The sequence below is a fragment of the Epinephelus lanceolatus genome, chromosome 7 (assembly GCF_041903045.1).
Source record: "Epinephelus lanceolatus isolate andai-2023 chromosome 7, ASM4190304v1, whole genome shotgun sequence".
NCBI classification, from domain to species: Eukaryota; Metazoa; Chordata; class Actinopteri; order Perciformes; family Serranidae; genus Epinephelus; species Epinephelus lanceolatus.
The window spans coordinates 29,442,317-29,461,588 of record NC_135740.1 but is presented as its reverse complement, the minus strand read 5'-3'; the positions used below and the strand labels follow the sequence as shown (position 1 = coordinate 29,461,588).

At 40.5% G+C, this 19,272-nt stretch overlaps 1 protein-coding gene across 5 annotated transcripts in view; it reads right to left on the bottom strand.

Annotated features, from left to right (window-relative positions):
- Positions 1-1,673: 1,673 nt before the first annotated feature.
- Positions 1,674-19,272, bottom strand: part of fgf13a (fibroblast growth factor 13a) — a 147,108-nt gene continuing 129,509 nt past the window's right edge. For all 5 annotated transcript variants that reach the window (XM_033633366.2, XM_033633365.2, XM_033633368.2 and 2 more), the window contains 2 exons: positions 11,190-11,388; positions 1,674-3,662 (listed from right to left, as the gene is read on the bottom strand). In XM_033633366.2, the coding sequence (XP_033489257.1) occupies positions 3,526-3,662; positions 11,190-11,388 (336 nt within the window). In that variant the 3' untranslated portion in view covers positions 1,674-3,525. The remainder of the gene's footprint in view (positions 3,663-11,189; positions 11,389-19,272) is intronic.

Genomic DNA, 19,272 nt, shown 5'->3' with positions numbered 1-19,272 from the left:
CTTACGAATGCCTGCACACCCCTGCGGAACATTTCTGCAGGGGAAAAACTTTCAGATAGACCTCGATTTCAGCGGATGTCCACCTGCAGAAATATATATCTGACTAATTAAATTCTTTGTTCCCAGTGATGTATTACCTCAGGGTCATAACAATCAGGTTTCTGCTATAGCTGATATGATAAATTCTGCTAATGTAGCTGACATGCACTTGCTGATCTGATATGTTGTTCACAGAATATGATGAACGTAGCACATGGCTACTTATCATGCAGAACGACATCATCAGTCCACCGGGCGCTACTCTGTCAAACCTTAATCAAACAGTTCTTTATCCCTGGTTGGCATTATGTAGTGCTTCATGCAGCGGTTATGTTATGATGGTGGTGAGGGCATAATCCCCTAAGAAGAACAAAGAACTCACATTTCTTCATGGACGGGTGATTTTTTTTTTTTTGTTACATCAGAGGTCTGATGTTTGGAGCAGCCGATTGTCGTAGCTGTTAAGTTACCAGATGTCAGCCATATATACTGATCCGCCAAAGCATTAAAATCACTGACAGGTGAAGTGAATAATTTTGATCATCTTGTTACGATGTAATGTTCTGCTGGGAAACCTTGGGTCCTGGCATTCATGTGGATGCCCCTCGACATGCACCACCCATCCAAACACTGTTTTACCAAGTACCAAGTACTGCCCACCCCCCTCAGGGCAAAAATCCCCAATGGCTACGCTTGCAAAAACTACTCAGGAATGGCCCGAGGAACATGATAAAAAGCGTTGACATAGCCTCCAAATTTCTCAGATCCCAATCCGACTGAGCATCTGTGTCACGTGCCTGTACTCCACCTTGCAACCCACAGAACTTAGAGGATCCCCCGCCAGTGCCCTGGTGCCACACATCACCAAACACCCCAAGAGGTCCTGTGTCCTTTCCTCGTCAGGTTAGAGCTAGGTCTGATCCGTGGTGGGGCCTCTGACCTGTAGAGGCATGCACACAGGACCTCTGGTCTACAGAGGTCCCATGGATGCTCAGTCGAATTGGGAACTGCGGAATTCGGAGGCCAGGTTGATACCTTGAGGTCTTTATCACACCATTCCTGAGCAGTTTTTTCAGTGTGAATGCCACGAGCCAAGGTTTCCCAGCAGCACATGCTTTGTAATGAGATGATCAATGTTATTCACTTTGCTGTCAGGGGTTTAATGCTTTGGCTGATTGGTTTATAATATATGAAACACAAAGAGGCAGGGCTGACTGATTGCAGGCCATCAATCTTTGTAATGCAGGAATAGTGTATTGTTTCTGAGAAATGGGGCTTTGGAGCAATAGGTGTTTGTTTTCCGGAGAACATTCTCTGCCTGGATAGGTTTTGTTGTGTGGAGTGGACACGGGCACTATTTAGGAAGGAACTCTTTTTAATTTATTAGACAAAAATGGAACCCGGCAACGCAGATAATTTGCACCAAACCCAGTGTGTGTAGTTGTTATGGAACATTCCAGATTTCCACACTGCAAATTTGCATCACAATGGCGGGAAATGGCTTTTAAATCTAATTCCCACAGCCAAGATGCTCTGTAATTGTATTGGCTGGATGGTGGAATACACAGATAATGCTGAGTATATGAATGAGGCAAATGATGAGACAAAGAAGAAAGTCTGACACATTTTAAAAGTATATCTTAATATAAACATTTTATTCAGTGCATTTTTGTGTATACAACAAATAATAAACAACTGGAAGTTACCAGGCAGCCACAGTGTCTGCCTGTAAATGTTGTTTTCTCAGATTTAGCCTGGTAGTTTGGAACACATGATCCAACATGGGTTAATACACATAGCCTACATCATGCAGCTCTAGACCAGAATTTCCCTGCTTTCTCCCATGCAACAGATAGGTTCACCTAATACAAACCACCTCCGGAGGAAACCAAGAAAAGAAAGCCTCCCAGAAGCATGTACCAGAAAGAAGTTATGTAGCTGAAGGAAGGAGTACCTAGCCCACAAAAAGGGTCCTTTTTGTACATAATTGTGTTTGTACATGCCCTGTGCAAGAAAGGGAAGATGTTCATTTTTGTATGTTTTTTTTCTTTTTTTTTCTTCACTTTTACAAATATGACGTGTCCTATAAAATGTTAAGCCACCTAAAAGTCCACAGTATTCTTTTTTAAATATAGAAAATATTGTCACCACAATAAGTTACTCAAACACATAACAAGCATCCTGGGAAGGGGCTTGCACCATATTCCTATGGTGAACTGTATCAGTCTAGAGAAGTCGACAAAAAAGGATGGCGGGGGAGTCGAAGTATGACACAAGCACAGAGGGAGGAAACGGATCACGAGGACAAGAGACGGAGATGTTGTGACAAAGTGGTAACAGAAGGGAATGGGAACACAGAATAGACATTTCATACCTCGGTCATCGAGCATATCAGCAAAAAGCACAACATCAAGCACGCTGCCAACTCCAAAGTGTTTAAAATCACTCTCTTTGTCCATTGTTCCTGTTTTCCACAAAATCTTTGCTTTCTTTCATCAAAAATGTACAATGAAAAAAAAAATTCCAGCTTTGCCTTTATACTGGCTTGGTTTTCAGCGGCTTAAAGGGACACTCTTTCGTTCTGTCTTTGGTTTGCTGGAACCCCTTTCAATGATGAAACAGCAACAAAAATACAAATACTGAACAATGGTAAGGGAAGAGAACAAGAGGGGACAAAAACAAAACCGGTTTTCAAATAAAAAGCTCTCAGCTAATTCAGAAAATTAGCGAAAACCAAGGTGCAGCTGTGGCATTTCTGAAAAGAAAACAAAAACTGCAAGAGAGCCACACTGTCCCTTATATTTCAGGTCAGCTGAACATAGGCTTCATTTTCCCATGCTAGAGAGCTCAGTCTCTGAGCGTGTGCACTAGGACGCAGGAGAGCTACCGTCTGGCTGGCCACAGTCCCAGCAGCACTAGGCTGTGCCACACCAGGGAGTTTATAGGCTTTGTATTCACAGAAGCATGGATGAGACAGAGATCAGGGCTTGTACTGTACCACTGCAGCCTTGTACACCAGCGCTATTACTGGCTGCCCTGAATGCCTACATGTCTAACTTCCTGTCCCTGTCTGACAGATGCACGAGTGCTTGGTGTTTACATGACCAAAGAAAAGATGTTGTCCACAGGAAATTAAGAAAATTAAATAAGATAAGGATGAGCTAACTGGTACGCGATCATCACCAAAAGAGAGTGATCAAGTAAATAAATAAATGTCAAGACCAAAACAATATTTTAATTTGTTATTTTAAGTCCAGAATGCTTTATGTGCCTTTAAGTTTCTTACTATTGATGATTTTTTTGATGACGACTGACCAAGATGATACCTAACTGTTTTTTTTATTGATGGTGTCTGGATGTTTGTGTGTGGTTTGTTGTCGTAGCTAGTCCTGAACCGCTGATCGGTGAGAGAAGTCTGCTTGAAGTCACGCTCTGCTGGAGGTAAGGTTTTGTGGTTCGGCCCCAGGCCTGGGTTCGGCTACCGGGCTACGTCGATTCGTTCTGGCTCACGGCTTTGCCTCCGTTGAGCACAGCCGAGGCACTCCGACTCTTGGTGGGTGTGCCGCTGCCGGAGCGGGAGAACTCTGTCAAGTCATGGAGTGATGGCTCTCTGTACATTGCCACTGTGGAAACACAGAATAAAGAAGAATAAGACAAACTGGCATTTTGCATATGAGCAACAACAAAAAACATGAACTGTGTTGCGATTGCGACAATTAAAAATAAGGCCAATCCCTTGCCCCTCTCCCTCTCTGTTTATTATGAGACTACTGCTGGAGGAGTGCGAGCTCTGTGTCTGGGACAGAATGGCATTAAGGATCAACTGATTATCGATCTGGCTGATTGTCGGCCACAATATTCAGATTTTTTTCAGCCTCTGTCTACAGTCTCCACTCTGTCGCCTTGCTCGATGTCCAACCCACAGCACTGTCTGATTGGTTACACCTTATGAGTAATAGTCTATCAACCTGAGGGCTGCTGTGCCACAGACGGAGACGAACACAGTCTGGAGCTGCTTTGATCAGCCAACTGAGCTGTGTGTCGAGACGTAAGGCAGCAGATATTACTGAAGTTGTTAGACATCACAAGGCAATACAATGAAGTTGCAAAACACCTGCTGTTTCTGCTGGTAACATTCCTCTGTTAGTCTCATCGTAGTAATTGGAGAAAACTTATGTATAACTACAAGAACTTTTAAGGAGACGAGGAGGGAGTGAGACAGTGCCTGGTTGGGGTGATAGGTTAGTAGAGTTTATCATAGTTTGGTAACTATAAACAGATGATTGCTGATAATACAGACATTTCATGCAACAGACATAGTTTATGTAACACAGATTTACCAATGGGCATTAAACCCATAGTGGACCAATTTATTTGGGGAGTTTGTGTTATTCTTTATTTGACATTAAGATTGTCATTTTTACTGCACATTATTCCAAATATGTATTATTGTTCTCCTTGATTACTAATAAAAGGTATTACTTAGTTGCTCCCTAGTTGGCATCACACAGCTAACGTTACCCAACAGTTATTAACGGGTTTAATTAGAGAGTCGAGTCTTTTCAGTGTCAGAGGGAGATTGTTGGGACCCTTTTAATGGTTTGATGTCGGATGTTAGCCGCTGTTGCTGTGTTAGCTTGTACTAACCGGGCAGAAAGATCTGGAGGACGGCTTCTTACAGAGACCGTTCTTCAACACTGCTGCGAACAGCAGCAACAGCTGGTTATTGGCAATCAGCCACCCAACCCACCTTCATAAATACATTCATAATTCTGGGGGAAACACTGAATGCTCATAATAGTAGGCTCTGAATATGAGACAGCATCACAACTATTTTTTTGCAATTTTCTCTTGATCCCCCAGTTTCATTGCAGAAAACTGCTATAAACATTGCAGCATATGTCGCAATTTATTGTATACAGATAGCAATAAAGTGGGACTGCGCTCTGGTTTGGTAAGAATATTTCCAGTGATGGTATAACATAAGATCTTACTTACAGTTCCCTACAAACAGCTGAATCAAGAGATCACAACAGACCAGGTTGGTGCCAAAGTAGAAAAAAAATCCTATATTCACAGCATGGCATTATAAATTCAGTAGTTGCTAGTGCTTTAGCTTTGCTGTGTATGCAGCATTGGCCCGATGTGCATCTCAGCAGGCGCTTTTCAGAGAAAATATCAGTAATCTGAGTCTTTGGTTTCAGGATGTTGTCAACATCCTTCTGCCCAGAATGCTATTTGATGTTCATTCCTAAGGGAGTGTGTGGCTGAAACAGCAAACCCAGTCCTTCAGACACTTCACTTAGCCCAGCATTTTTTTGTTACAGCAGCAATCTGGAGACCATCCTCATACACATCAATCAATGGCAGAGTTCCACCGGGAAACTGCTGATGATTGGTTCCAGTCTTGTTAGTGACAATAATGTATGATTATAATGGTGGGCGACTGACCTCTGGATTACGGTATCACCTCAACACCACTGCTGCTATTCATCTTTAAGCATTAATCCCCAATAACGACCATCCGTGTTGGCATTTTGCACATTCCTTCACAAGACCCCCCGCATAGACGGCTTTTGACAGACCACAGTACACTTTTTCCGATAGAGGTAACCCTTTGTGACTTGCATCAAGAATTTCCGGAAGAATTGTAAGAGGATTTTCCTGTTTGGATGGAGCAAGTTCAGCTCACGTCATTCAAACCCAGACGACAACAGAATGAGAGGCTGTGGGTTGAGACTCGCAGACTGGAACCAGAGGAGTAGTGAGTAATGGCTGGAGGAGATGCCATTGCCAACGCAGAGACAGCTTTTTAATTGGTGCCCTGTAACACCACTGCATCTAAATCTTTATGAGCTGCTGGAACAAATTCTCCTTTATTTCTCTCTCTCTCTTTCCCTTGCAAAGCTTTTTCCATGCTGCCAGCTACATCTGGATTTTAAATTATGTACAAGATTTAGTAAATATTGTGCATTACTGGATAATTTAAAGTTTGTGCAAAAGAAGGAGAATTATTTAAATCTTTGGGTATTACAACACACGCAGTTATTAAATCTGTTTTTCTCATTTTGGTTTTGCTGCTGGACCTTAAAAAATACTATATTTCTCCTCATGGATAAAATACACAAAAGGCAGCTGAGGGTAATGGTTTTGGGAATCTGTTAGATTTACTGTCTCACCCAGCCTATATCTGTCCTTATTATTCTCTTTTTCAGTATTTTTTTCTCGGCATAAAGCAAGGCAATCATTCTCTGGCTATTGCTCTTAAGTGTGTTTGAGACCCCCTGGATGGCCCGTTAAATGAAAGTGAAAAGCTATTACAGCGATCTCCGAGGGCAGACATAGATTCCTAATAAGATGCTGGCTGGAGGAGCTCCACCAAAGACGCAAGAACGGGCGGCGTCACATTTGCAAATTGAGGAAATGGAGAATTTAACCCCAAGCTGGAATATCCAGCACTGTAATCACTGCTGGGTATCTGAAATTAACCTCATATGAAGATAGTTAACACACAAATGTAAAACATCTATAATTGCTACTGTCTTTGGTGTGAAGAGGATCCATCTCACCAGGGATATTTAATCTTTCAATTAAAGAGTGGAGGCTTGATTTCCAGTGGAAATAAAAAAGATTGCAATGATCGATACTGACCTTGTCTTTGGAGGAGCATGTATGCTTTAATTCAGCCTTAACACAAGATTATATGTTTCCTTTTTTCACTGATGATTATAGATACCGTCAAAATAGGGTTAGGCTGTATATTGCTATTATATTGATACTGTAAGATGAGCCTAGATATCATCAGTTTTGGATATCTTGATATCATAATGTTATCTTTTCCTGGTTTTAAAGGCTTCATTATAGTGAATGGATGTGACTTACTAGACTGTTCTAGCTGCTTTATTATTTGCCTTTATCCACTTAGTCATTTTATCCACATTACTAATGATTATTTTCAAAAGTCATTGTCTAATATTTTGTTAAAGTACCAACAGTAAACTGTATGATATCTTTGCAATATATTGATAAATGTTGTCGAAAATATTTTGATATTTGATTTTCTCTATCACCCAGCCCGATCTCAGCTGAAAGAATCATATTTTGAACAACCTGTAGTCACCAGAATAAAATGTTGGCATTGTACGTTTCTGCAAACCACAGGTATGTAACATGTATACTTTTCACATTTAGTGTATCAATATTCCTACAGTGATGTAGTTCAGATTACATGTATAGTGAGCTGACTTTGTCATTTTTAGGTGGAAGGTATGGTGGATGGCTTGAAACCTAAGCGAGATCCCGGCCAAGCAGCAGACCACTGTTCAAATCCAACAAACAACAAAACTGGGTGTTTTTTAGTGAGGCATTCTAGCGTTTTCAGCCAACATTGTGTGACTAAAATTGGGTGCTTTTTTAGCATGACAGCAGGGCCTTTCTAGCCGAAAATTGTGGCACCAAAACCAGGTGTTTTTATAGTCGGACATCACAGCATTTCCAGACACAGTTGTGGTGAAAAGACCATATTTTTTCCTGACCCTGACCAAGTGGTGTTTTGCACCTAAACATAACCACACATTAACAACAGCATTGTAGAAACAAAGTTTCATCAACCAATCAATCAATTCATGGTTCGTAGAAATGTACAGGACCACATTTAAATTGTATTTAGGAAGTATACATTCACAGGACACTTAATTTTATTGTATAGTGGGGTTTGGTTGGGTTCAGTGATGTACTGAACTTTCTAATATTTTGTTCATCCCATATATGTATGTGAGTAGTGCAAAATGTAAGAAGCACATGTCAATATGATGCACTCAGTACAGCAGCATCACCAACTATGACCTCAAAAATAAACACAAAGTAGAATTATCAGTTTTCTGAAAAATGTCAACAAAACCTGAAAATGTGTATGTTTTGTGAAAGAAGAATTCATGGCAACACTGTTATAATCAAGTACATTTAACTGTACAGGTGTACCTAATAAAGTGGTCAGTAAGTGTAATAATGCAGTAACATTCTTGAAACTAGCAAAAATATATCTCAGTAAAACTTGATCATTTAAATGTTGCCCAAATCCCCTAATCTTTGATGATTATATTATAGAGTATTGAATCTGGTGCTTCATTAAACCAAATGGTTTGACTGGGATTATAACTTAATTATCTTGTCACCCAGTTACTGTAGGAGCCAGTAATAACTTGACAGTGCCAGTAGGCATGTTAATGTTCACACACACACACACACACACAAAAGAATGAAGCGAAACTATAAAGAGAACCACGTGTGACGGATCCAAACCGTAAAACTCGACAATCAACAATCTAAAGAAACGGCCCTCTTTTCATCATTGTTTGGGCTTTTTGCGTCGCAAGGCTTTTATTCTTTACTGAGAAAAAAAGTGCTCCTCTTATATCCCACTGAAGTGAAAACAGACTCTCTCTCTCTCTCTCTCTCTGTCTCCTCTGTGCTGACAGGTAAATCTGTGTCTTGTTGAAGATGAAAGGAAACTGTGGCCTTTTCAACAGAGAGGACCATTTCTCCCTCTCCCCTCCGTTTCCTCTGTTCTCCACATTCACCACATTACCACACACATAGCCTGGATGGGTGTGGTTCTCTCTCTGTGACTTTACTGTACTGAAAATAAAGTCCTGGGTGCTACTGTTCAAAGCATTAAAACATATTTGGTCCCGCTGCTTGTGGTCGCAGACAATGGCTCAGCCTCGTTCTGCACTGTGTCTGCAGCATAGTGTGACCAGTGAGAGGAAGATAGGTCTACACCAGCATCTCTAAGGAGAATGCTAAATGGCAAAGGGTCATGTAGAAAGCAGCTCATTTAGTAAGAGAATATCCACATGGGCTGGAAGTATAGAGAAAGTGGGGACATTTAATTAGAGAGGAGCTAGTGGTTCTCAGGGAAGGTCTCTTATTATGAAAAACAACTCCTTTGCCAACTAGAAAAGTGTTATTGCTGAATAATTAGAAAACTTTCTCAATAGATTGTCGTCAGAGCAATTTTATCTCTGATGCTGCATAAGATGCCAGTAGACTCCATCAGAGCTTCGCATTGGACGGTCGAGTAGCTGCAGAAACACCTTCCCCAAGCACCTTTCTGACATTGGAAAGAGTGATGGAACCATTTCTGTAACTTAACAAAACTGACAATCTGACATTCATAGACTTTAAATTTCTATTTCTGGTTCTAGTATTTCTATTATTTCTGTCACTTTTCATGTGAACAACCGAGTGCCACACTATGCTTGTCTACCAGAAGAGCCTATTTGAAAATGTGTGCCATTATTCCCATTTTCAAACTAGGGCTGGGTGATATGGCCTTAAAATAAATCACGATATTTTTAGGCTAAATCGCGATACACAATATATATCAATATTTTGAAATCTCCTCTAAACTACTGTAGACTACTAAAATACTAAACTAATAAACTACTGTAACCTGTAAGTAAAGTAAACTGCTGTTACAGTGTAGTTAAATAAAGTACTGTTATGATAGATAGATACGTTTTTAAAAAAGTATTGTGATAATGAAACAAATTAAAGCGGAACCACTGCTGCTTTTATTCTGAAACATCTGGCTCATCTCAGGTCATAAGTGTTAATATTTTTGTTGTGAACTTGAAGCTCACATTGTGCCGTTTCATCTCAATCATGATAATACTGATATACATTTAAATATCACATGAAAAATTCGTATTGGGATACTCCAATTGACTTGTTGACATATTCACGTCATACTGTTACCCACGGCAACAACAAGCAAGGCTGAAAGCGAAATTATTGCCGACTCTACAGTGGTTCCATAAAGAGGAGCATCTTCAGTAGTGTGGGATATACGATGGCGTCCTGAATGTTTTATAAACAGCCCCGGACTCTTGTAGCGAGTTACCGCTCAGAGGGAACTCATTCAGCGGCTCCTCTGGCAGCAGCACAATGTCTCTGCCTCTCTGTGTCGTCATGTGATTTTGTCATAAACCTTTGGTAATGTAAACTTGCGTGATGCTTGCCGCTCAACAAAAAACTACATATATGTGAATGTGCGATAGTTGTGGTATCATAACAGCCTGTCAAAGGGTTACAGCGTGATGATTAGAGGAGAAATGGCAGAGCATAAAGGTCCAGGTGGAAAAAACAATTCAATTATTAAGGAATATCACATGTTGATTTATATATATATAGATCCCAGGGTATATTTGTTGTTTTGTGAGCTGTTTAAATGTGTAATTTGAGGTAGATTTTATTTTGTTGAACTATTAATAATATTGTATACAGAATCTGAATCTCACTCTGAGTTACTGTTGTTCACAAACTAAAGAAATGAGGGATCATTATTGCTTAGTTTTTACTGAGTATTTGAAGAAAAAATGTAAAACTATATCATTTATTTAGTTGCAATTCTATTTTCTTAAATTTATAATATATATTTTTTTCCTACTAATTTGTCATATTGTCAAAAATATCGTTATTGCAAAAATACCCTGAAATATCGCGATATTGTTTAACAGCCATATCGCCGACCCCTACTGTCGCTCAACAGTTAGATGTTAGCAGTTAGCTTAAAGTTAAGCTTTACAGTGGCGCCATTAAACGTGAGGATTTATTCCCTGTGAGTGCTAAACAACCTTACAGCTCTCCAGTTAATATATTAATAACATTTGCAAGTCATACTGGTGCTCCATGGTCGCAAAATGTGATTAAATAGTTGCAGTCTGGAGCCCTGCAGATACAAAAACACACACCTAGCCTGCTCACACACTATAATTTAGAAGTGTGTAGTATGGATAGGTGGTAGAGTGCACGTGGTGCATGTTTGTGAGTCTTTCTCTTTGTGTCTGTGAGAGCGAGAGAGCCATAGGAGTGAGAACAAGAACTGAAACACCAACATTTTATAACATTTTATAGTTGATAATGATATCGTCATTTTATTCATCCCACGTGAAACAAGCTGCGATGCATCGAGCAGGCCATAATCAATACATCACCCACCCCTAATTCAATCTATATCACGCCTCCCCCACCTCTATGACAGCCAGCTTTTCACACTGCCTTCAAGTGAAGCCATTTAGAGCAACTACAAACACTCGACTCTTTATGGAGTAAACGTAAAATGTAAAAGAGGATTAGGGAAGCCTTACCCTTTAGAGGTTTGGGAAGGAAGTGGGCTGCTGGCTTGTTCTTCTTGACATGGTTCCCCTTCATGATTTCTCCTTCTTTGTTCAGACCGAGGTACCAGCCCCTGCCCGACTGCTGCTGCCGGTATATCATGGAGGAGTATGTCACATAATAGTTCTCGAACACCGACTCCTTGAATTTGCACTCTGGCGTAAAGTGTTCCTGGGAGAAAAAGGAGAAGCAGATACAGTGTATAGGAGTTGTTGGACAGTAATTCACAAGGTCTCAAGAGCCTCTGACATCCTGGTATGAACAGACGCAGCTGAAATGCAATAGTTCATTACATTAGAGTGCAACTTAATAACGGTACATTGCGCTGCATATTCAACTCGCAGTAGGGCACGAACGGAGGGAAGAAGTTATCTCAAGGCTCAAGCCCCTGCTTTAAATTATTTTGCCTCTTGAGAATGTTTCAAAACTATTCATTCCATTTACTGTCGTGAATAATGTAGCACTTTATAGCATAGATAACGATGATATGACAGATACAGAGGAGCATTAATAAAACATACAGGCGAGATGAAGAGTATATTCTCATTTTGCTCCAAGCTGTTAATTATGTATGGGCAGTTCATTAACTCTCAGAGTTTTGTCCGCTATATTTAAGATTTGGTTGGACACAATAATTTAGTACGGCCATTTCACTTATTATATTACGTATTTAAGTGCTTAACTTCTTTTAAACTACAAAAAAATGATTGAATTGCTTTCACGGGATGGCTTTAATGGGTTTATATGCAATCTGTGTGCACTTGGGTAGTGCCTGCAAGGTGTGTGTGTTCTCCAACTATCTTTTTATGCTATCTGGGTACTTTCTTATCTCTTTCACTAATGAACTGGCTGTGGGGAGACTCCCTAGAGACATGCGATTTTGCTGTTCATCCTCCGGACTCCATACTGTGCAAGGCTCCCCTCTCACTGTTTCTGTTTGGTTTAGAACCCAGTGCCTGTATAGGATTTGGCCATTAATGCTACAACAGTGTGGCTGAAGTTTATTTCCTCGGAGGCAAGGATTGTGTGTGTGAGTGTATGTGTGTGTGCATAGGTCTATGAGAGTGTGTGTTTGTCCAATTTGTAGAGCTGCTTGGGCAGTGAGTCTACAAAACAGTGTCTAATCAGTTAGAAGACAATTCCCCCTGAGAGAGCGCGAGGGACAGTGTGTGCTAGTCAGAAGTGGATTGTTCTTGCCACGCTTTTAAATCATCTTCTTAGGACACTTTGTACGCCAGTAAAAATACATACGGTATATGCAAACACAGTTGGAATAGCCAACGGGTCAAACTCACAATGGAAACATAGTGAGCTCTCTTAGAAAGAGAAGGATGGATGCCTCTTTCAGACTGAAGCTGGTCTAACTCAGGATCAGTCCTATTCCAGTTAAAAAAAACAAACAAAAACATCACTTTGGTGGGTGACAATGGCAAGAGTGATGACATGTCCCCAGGGCCAAAGACCCACTGTGAGATCATGACAAACAACATGTCACTACCAGACATGGAGTCATCTATAACAGCCTCTGTGTTTTTTATAACAGCTCAGCAGCGTCACTCTTCATGTGCAGCACTAATAGAACTTCAAAAGACTGAATGAGGTTCATGCCTGGTGATGTGCTTCACTCTGCTGTTGAAGCTTTTGTATTCTATACAATGGAGCGAAAGCATAGAGAAGCTTTGTGACATAAAAGCAGTGAACTGTAAGGGGCTGGAAAATGTTCACTTGTTGAACTTGATAAAAGATCAGCTTGATATACTGCCATATTGCACTGTGCCCATTTGAGACAAAGAACTTTAACCCACCTACAGTAACTGACAACTGCTCTCATTTAATGTAAAACATATAGATTAATTGATACATAACAAATTGTTTTGCTCTCTCTCATTGTTATGCCCAGTTCAGACCAAAGAGTCGTGACGAGACGAGTTGAAACGGGCAACTACTTGCAATATTCATTCATTGTGAAGAAAGGGCATGTTGGGCAATTCCGGTAGTTTATTTTAAAGCCAATGTTGGCCGATACCGATAATATCATGCACGATAATATCATGCTGATATTATCGTGCATCCCTAGGCAAGATGCATGTGGAACGGAATAGTCATGTCAAGAGTGTGTTTGGTTTGTCCTCTCTGGGCTGCTGTAGAACAACATGGCAGATCTCGTGGAAGAGGACCTGCTCATTATGTAGATATAAACGGGTCATTCTAAGGTAACAAAAACACATCAATTCTTAGTTGATAATCACCTGAAAAATAATTAGAAACATACATAGAAAGGCATAACTTTAAAGCCCAGCTCAGACCAAAGATCTGTGACAAGACAAGTCGAAACAGGCAACTACTTGCAATACGGCATTCTGCAATGTTCTAAGAACCTGCTGGTTCACACCAATGCAACTAGATGACATTGTGTATCATCTGTATGCAACAGCTCTCTGTACTTCTGTTCTGATTTCCAGATTTTCAGACTTATTTTGTGGCTGAATATAATTTATATCTTCCTAAAATATGAATGAGGATAGTGATAAAGAGATACTGGTTACAGTTGCATTTGTAGTAGTGATGAAATGGCGGAAAATTGAAACAAAATGAGGAAAGGGGGCATAAGAATATACAGTGGGCAGTAGAAGTGATACACCATCTGACACCAGCACACCATGAAGACGCAAACAGAGGGCACGGTGGGGATGATTGGCTGTCAAAAAAAGGTGACGAGCTCTACTTTCTAAAACTAGTATCCGGTAATTTGACCATCTGAGTTTCAGGTGACACCATCAGCCGGCTTGAGTCAAGCTAAGACTGGCCAGTTTACACCACTGCAGCTTTTCTCTGCAACGTTCTTCAATGGTTTCTTCTTGTTGCGAATCATTGGTCTGAACCGGGCTTTAATGTCATTCTGCTGTTCTCTGCCGCTAACCAAGAAAAGACGTCAAGTTTTTGCCTTGTTTTATTTATCTTTGAACAAACATTCAAAATTTTATTTCCTTCAATGTCAGTTTTTACATGTGGCATCAAAAATGGTATCAGTATTTCTCAAGGTACTGTACTGCAGTTAGTAATTCCAGTATCGTGACAACACTACACTCATTCATCACCCCCTCTCGCTGATCGAGCCTTCACAGACCACACTAGGCAAAAATCTCTGACAGAAACAAAGCTGAAGTCACAGGAAGCTTGTGACATATCACCTCAATGGGATACATCCTGTTGGCTCAGCTCTGGCTCTCAGTTAAGCTGCAACATCACAGGGGTACCAAACACTCCATTTGAATAAATGCTAAGCCCACCAGGAGGGCTGCAGAACCAGCTGGGAGCTTACAGTGTTAGAGTTCAGGAAGAAATTATTCTTCCAACTGTAAAGACAAAAAAGCTGAGGGATTAATCAAAGAAAAATGACAGTATGCGCTCTTTGTTTTATCATTGTTAGTGCAGACGTATGAAGGTTTATGTTCAGGGTTAGGGTAAGGATAATGATCGTTCTTTGTCGACAACAAAGACATTTCTTTTCTCTCTAAGCCTCCTAACATATACACACTCTTATACACTTGAACATAAAAATGTCTCCTCCATACCCTACCGCTGTCCCACATGTGCCCCATACCAAACAGTAGTAATTGCCAGTACATTGGCAATAACATGGCCCGTAAATGACTTTTCGCGTGTGTTAAAAGCAGAGACAATCTTCCCTCGATGTTCCATAAAGAGTCCTCAACAAGACATGTTATAGTAATCAAAATATATTTCAAACACTGTATTCTGATAATGATTGAGACTTCCAAACCTTGTGAATATGTAGTATAGATGCAAAACTCTTCTGCTCCTGCTGGAAGTGTTGTAATGTCTAATGTCAAATTTTCATCATGTTAGGATTCATATGCCTTGAACAACCATGATCAGAGCCCGTTAACTGGGCTTCCCATGTGCAGATTAGCAGATACTCAGCCTGCTGTCTGTTAGATGAAAGCCAAAACAGCAACATGGTAATGAAACAAAACTCCCAACCGATGCAACTCCAAAGTTATAAAGATTCTGAAAGCTGAACATAGAGCGTCTATCTCTAATCGTCTTCACAACCACACACGTTCAACCATCAGTTTACCATGACATACAGCTCAGTTGTGGGTGGGGATTGCTCGCCAGCCGTTAACCCTCACTGTGAGGATGCAGTCTAACTAGAAATGTGCTTCGGAAGTAATATTTGATGTCAAAGAATACCATTTCATGTCATGCCATGTTGCAACAGTAATATATTGACATAACACTGTGTACAGCATAATATATTTGATCTATCAGAAGATTAAGTAACAGCCTGCACAGAACAGTAAATTTATAGTCGTTCATAAAAGAAAAAAAAGGTTACCAATTCATTCAAGGTCTACATCAACAATAACATATGAAGAAATATGAAGAAATTATGAAGAGAAATACACTGACTCAGACCTAGGGCTGGGTATTGTTTAAAAAATTACAATACAAGTACCCTTAAAGTGATATCAGTACCAATAGATTAAGTCATAAAATTGCTGGACAGAACTGGCACTAAATGACAGGAAACAGCAGCTTAAGTGCCAGGAAACACCTTTTAATATATTAAAAAGCTTGTTAGCGTGTCAACTGATACTTCTTGTTTGTCAGACGCTATAAATTGTCAAGTCAAATTGTCAAATGTCCAATCCTGTGTTTTATGGCATTGGTATCATCATAGGAGAGATTTTTTTTCCTACTTCATTGGATACCCACTGTGTGAATGGAAGCATTCAGTTGCATAAAATGCCACCATACTTTTGAACGTTTTGGTGACATCTTGGCACACTGAACTGCCACATCTGTCAAATATACCACGCTCACATTAAATCAAAGAACACTTATGGTGATTGGCTGCAAGCAAAACCATACAAAAAGTAATTTTTCAGATCGAATTCAGGTATCGTTTAACTGCAGCAGTTTTTATAGCACTTGGTACTGGGTTATAAAGCCCGGTAACTTTAAAGGTATTGTGTACTCATATACCAACATCCGTTGTTCATCTGTAGTCACTATCAGAGTACTTGGTTTATAACAGTTGAGGTTCTGCGCTCATGCCATAGAAATCAATATCTGTTCAAGGCCATGTCTGCACTTAGTTTTGCCTTTGATCTCAGGGACCTACCATAGATTGCATGTGTGTCTTGGTTTTGTCTACCAAATGCTGCCTGGTGCCTTAAAGGATAGGTTTACATTTTTTCAGATATACTGTATATTAAAACAATGTGTCCATGTGCACATGTTCATTGAATGACTTTATGTATTGGTTGCTGCACCTGTTCCTCCTGTTCATACAGCCTCCCTAAACTGCTTCTAGTGTAAGTGATAGTCTATACAAAGTGCAGTCTTACTTCAGCTATGCTCATATGAGGCAGCAACATGTGATGATTGCTTGGGTTTCAAGTCAGTTTCAAGATCGTATACAGAAGAACTAGGAATAACATGGGCTTTTTAGTATGTTATATTCAGTGTAACCATTTTTGGTTACAACCAATGTTAGTCAAGGTTTGTAAACTAAAAAATTGGACAATTCCGTTTATTTTGGACATTTTAAATACATTTTTATTATGTCTTTTGAACCCATTAACAGAGCAAAGGATGGTGAATCCAGTCTACTGACCTCAAGCAAAGCTTTAAATCTCTGTTTATAGGACCTGTTTAAGGGGTTATGAAAGTCCTTATGCCAAATACGGTAGCTGAATAATTTAATGACTGAAAGGTTTCTGCTGTTTTACTACTAAATTTTGGAGGAGATGCAAGATATTTTCCATGATTGACAGCAGTTTGCACGGCATCCTTCTCTCCAAACTGAACAGCTCCAGATTAGTTTGAGCACCAACTCAGTGTTTTTGATCAGTGTATTCAGTTTGTTTGCATTGCCAGCTCTGTTGCTTCTGTCCCAGCAGATTGCAGCAATGTTGCACTCACAACAGCACAGAGGTAAAAGATTTTCAATGTCTTCCTTCACATATTAAAGGAGCTAAGCTTACATAAAACAATAAAGAGTGCCCTGGCTCTTCTCACAGGCAGATCACTGTGGTCTGTGAGTTCTTTAGTAGTAAGCTACTGTATAGCAATATTCTTCAAGTATTATGGTGTGGTCACACCACATGCAAAGCGAATATTTTGTACAGCATGATAACATACAGAGTCAATGCACAGATGCAGTTTAAATTTTCGACTTGCTCAAGAAATTTGCATAACTCTGTATCAAGAGGGCCTATCAGTATTGAGATCTGGTTGAGACATTACCAGGAATCAGAAATGGAGGACAGTATTATCGTCACTGTCTGTGGGCACCTGGAGCTTTGTGACTCAATGTCAGTACTTTACAAAGACGAAGCAAAAACCGACAGGGCTTAGAAGAGGTGCTGGTTCAGAGCACGAGGCCTCCGTGTTCACCATGTTTGCATCACTTGATTCCAGCTGTCGGCTGTTCTTTTCGCCAAACCAAGGTAACACATTAGCGTTAGCTGCCTTCCCCAGTTAGTTAGCACAACTGTTAGCCCAGCTGTTTAGGGTGAATATTTGACAATTGCAAAATACTTCCCCCCCCAAAAAACCCACTGGCAGTATTTGTGTCCTGAAACCTGGCACCTCTTAGTTTAGTCATCTAGCACGCTGGATTGGACCCTTTGGTGGGCGGGTTCTGGCCCACGGGCTGTATGTTTGACACCCCTGGACTAGGTGGTCAAAGGTGCAGTATGTAGGGTTTAGTGGCATCTAGAAGTGAGGTTACAGGTTGCAACCATCTGAATACTTCTCCGCTCACTCCTCCCCCTCCAAGTATGAGGAAAACCTTCAGGTGAAATAAAAATGTGAAAGACCCTCTTTCAAGCCAGTGTTTGGTTTGTCCATTCTGGGCTACTGTACACATGGCAGTGCAGCATGGCTTGCTCCCTAGAAGAGGACCTGCTCCTTACATAGATAAGAAGGGCTCATTCTAAGCTTATGAAAATTAACTAAAATAATGAAGCATAATTATAGATATTATGTTCCATTTCTGTCAATAGATCCTCCTAAATCCTGCTCACTGCACTTTTAAATGTATCATAGATTTCCCCCTTCTTTCATTTCTGCTTAATTATTTAATTCAGATATTTTGTCCTCCACTTCTGTCTTAATCCTTCTAGAACATTGTTAATTTCTTGACTGTTTTTCTCTTTCGATATCTAATTGTCTTCTTTTTTCTTGCCGTCAGACTCTGATTAGCAGCAGCAGTCTTAGACAGGCTGGGCAGCATCCATCTCAGTTATGCTCGGGCAGCAAGTGAGAGCCAAACAACGGGCTGCTCAGCTCTCGAGCCAGGAGTTCTGTTCTACCTCTAATAATGAGCTTATGTGGATTTGGCTGGTTACACACGCCCTGGAGAAGAATAAGAGTCTATTGATAAACAGACGCATACAGATACAGGCACATTGAGAGCCAAGATGGAGGAGAGGCTGCTGGCCGGTACTGCTGTATTGGAGTGGGTCTATGGATGACAGGCTCACTCAGACTGACACAAGGAGGGGCCAAAATGGCAGGGGATCCCCATTTCTATTCTAACAGTACTGTGACAGACAGAAACATTCAGATTCTTTTGAATGGGCTCCAGTAGCGTCTCCTTCAGTCAATAGCATATCTATTGTTCACTGAAACCAATCTCCCGGTGAAAAAATCTCACATCACTTTAATCATGACTCCGGTGCCAGATGGAGCGAGGGGAAATCACTTTAGAAATAAAAAGCAGGACACTATCTGCATAGAAATAATATCAGTCATGTCATCTCCCTCCCCCCACGTATCTATGGTGGTTTGACTAAATGGACTTTTAATGATCCCATTACACTACACAGGCTTTTCCTTGAAATATGCAACTACGACAAGTCCTTGTCCAAATGATGCGCAGCTGGCAACCTCACTTACACAATGTCCAGGCAAGCGTTTTTCTAAAAAATGATTACAGCATTGTCTAAGCGTACGTAATGTTGTTAGGAGCTGTGCCCTTTTCGTACAGAACCAATTGGGCCAAAGCAAACTGAGATG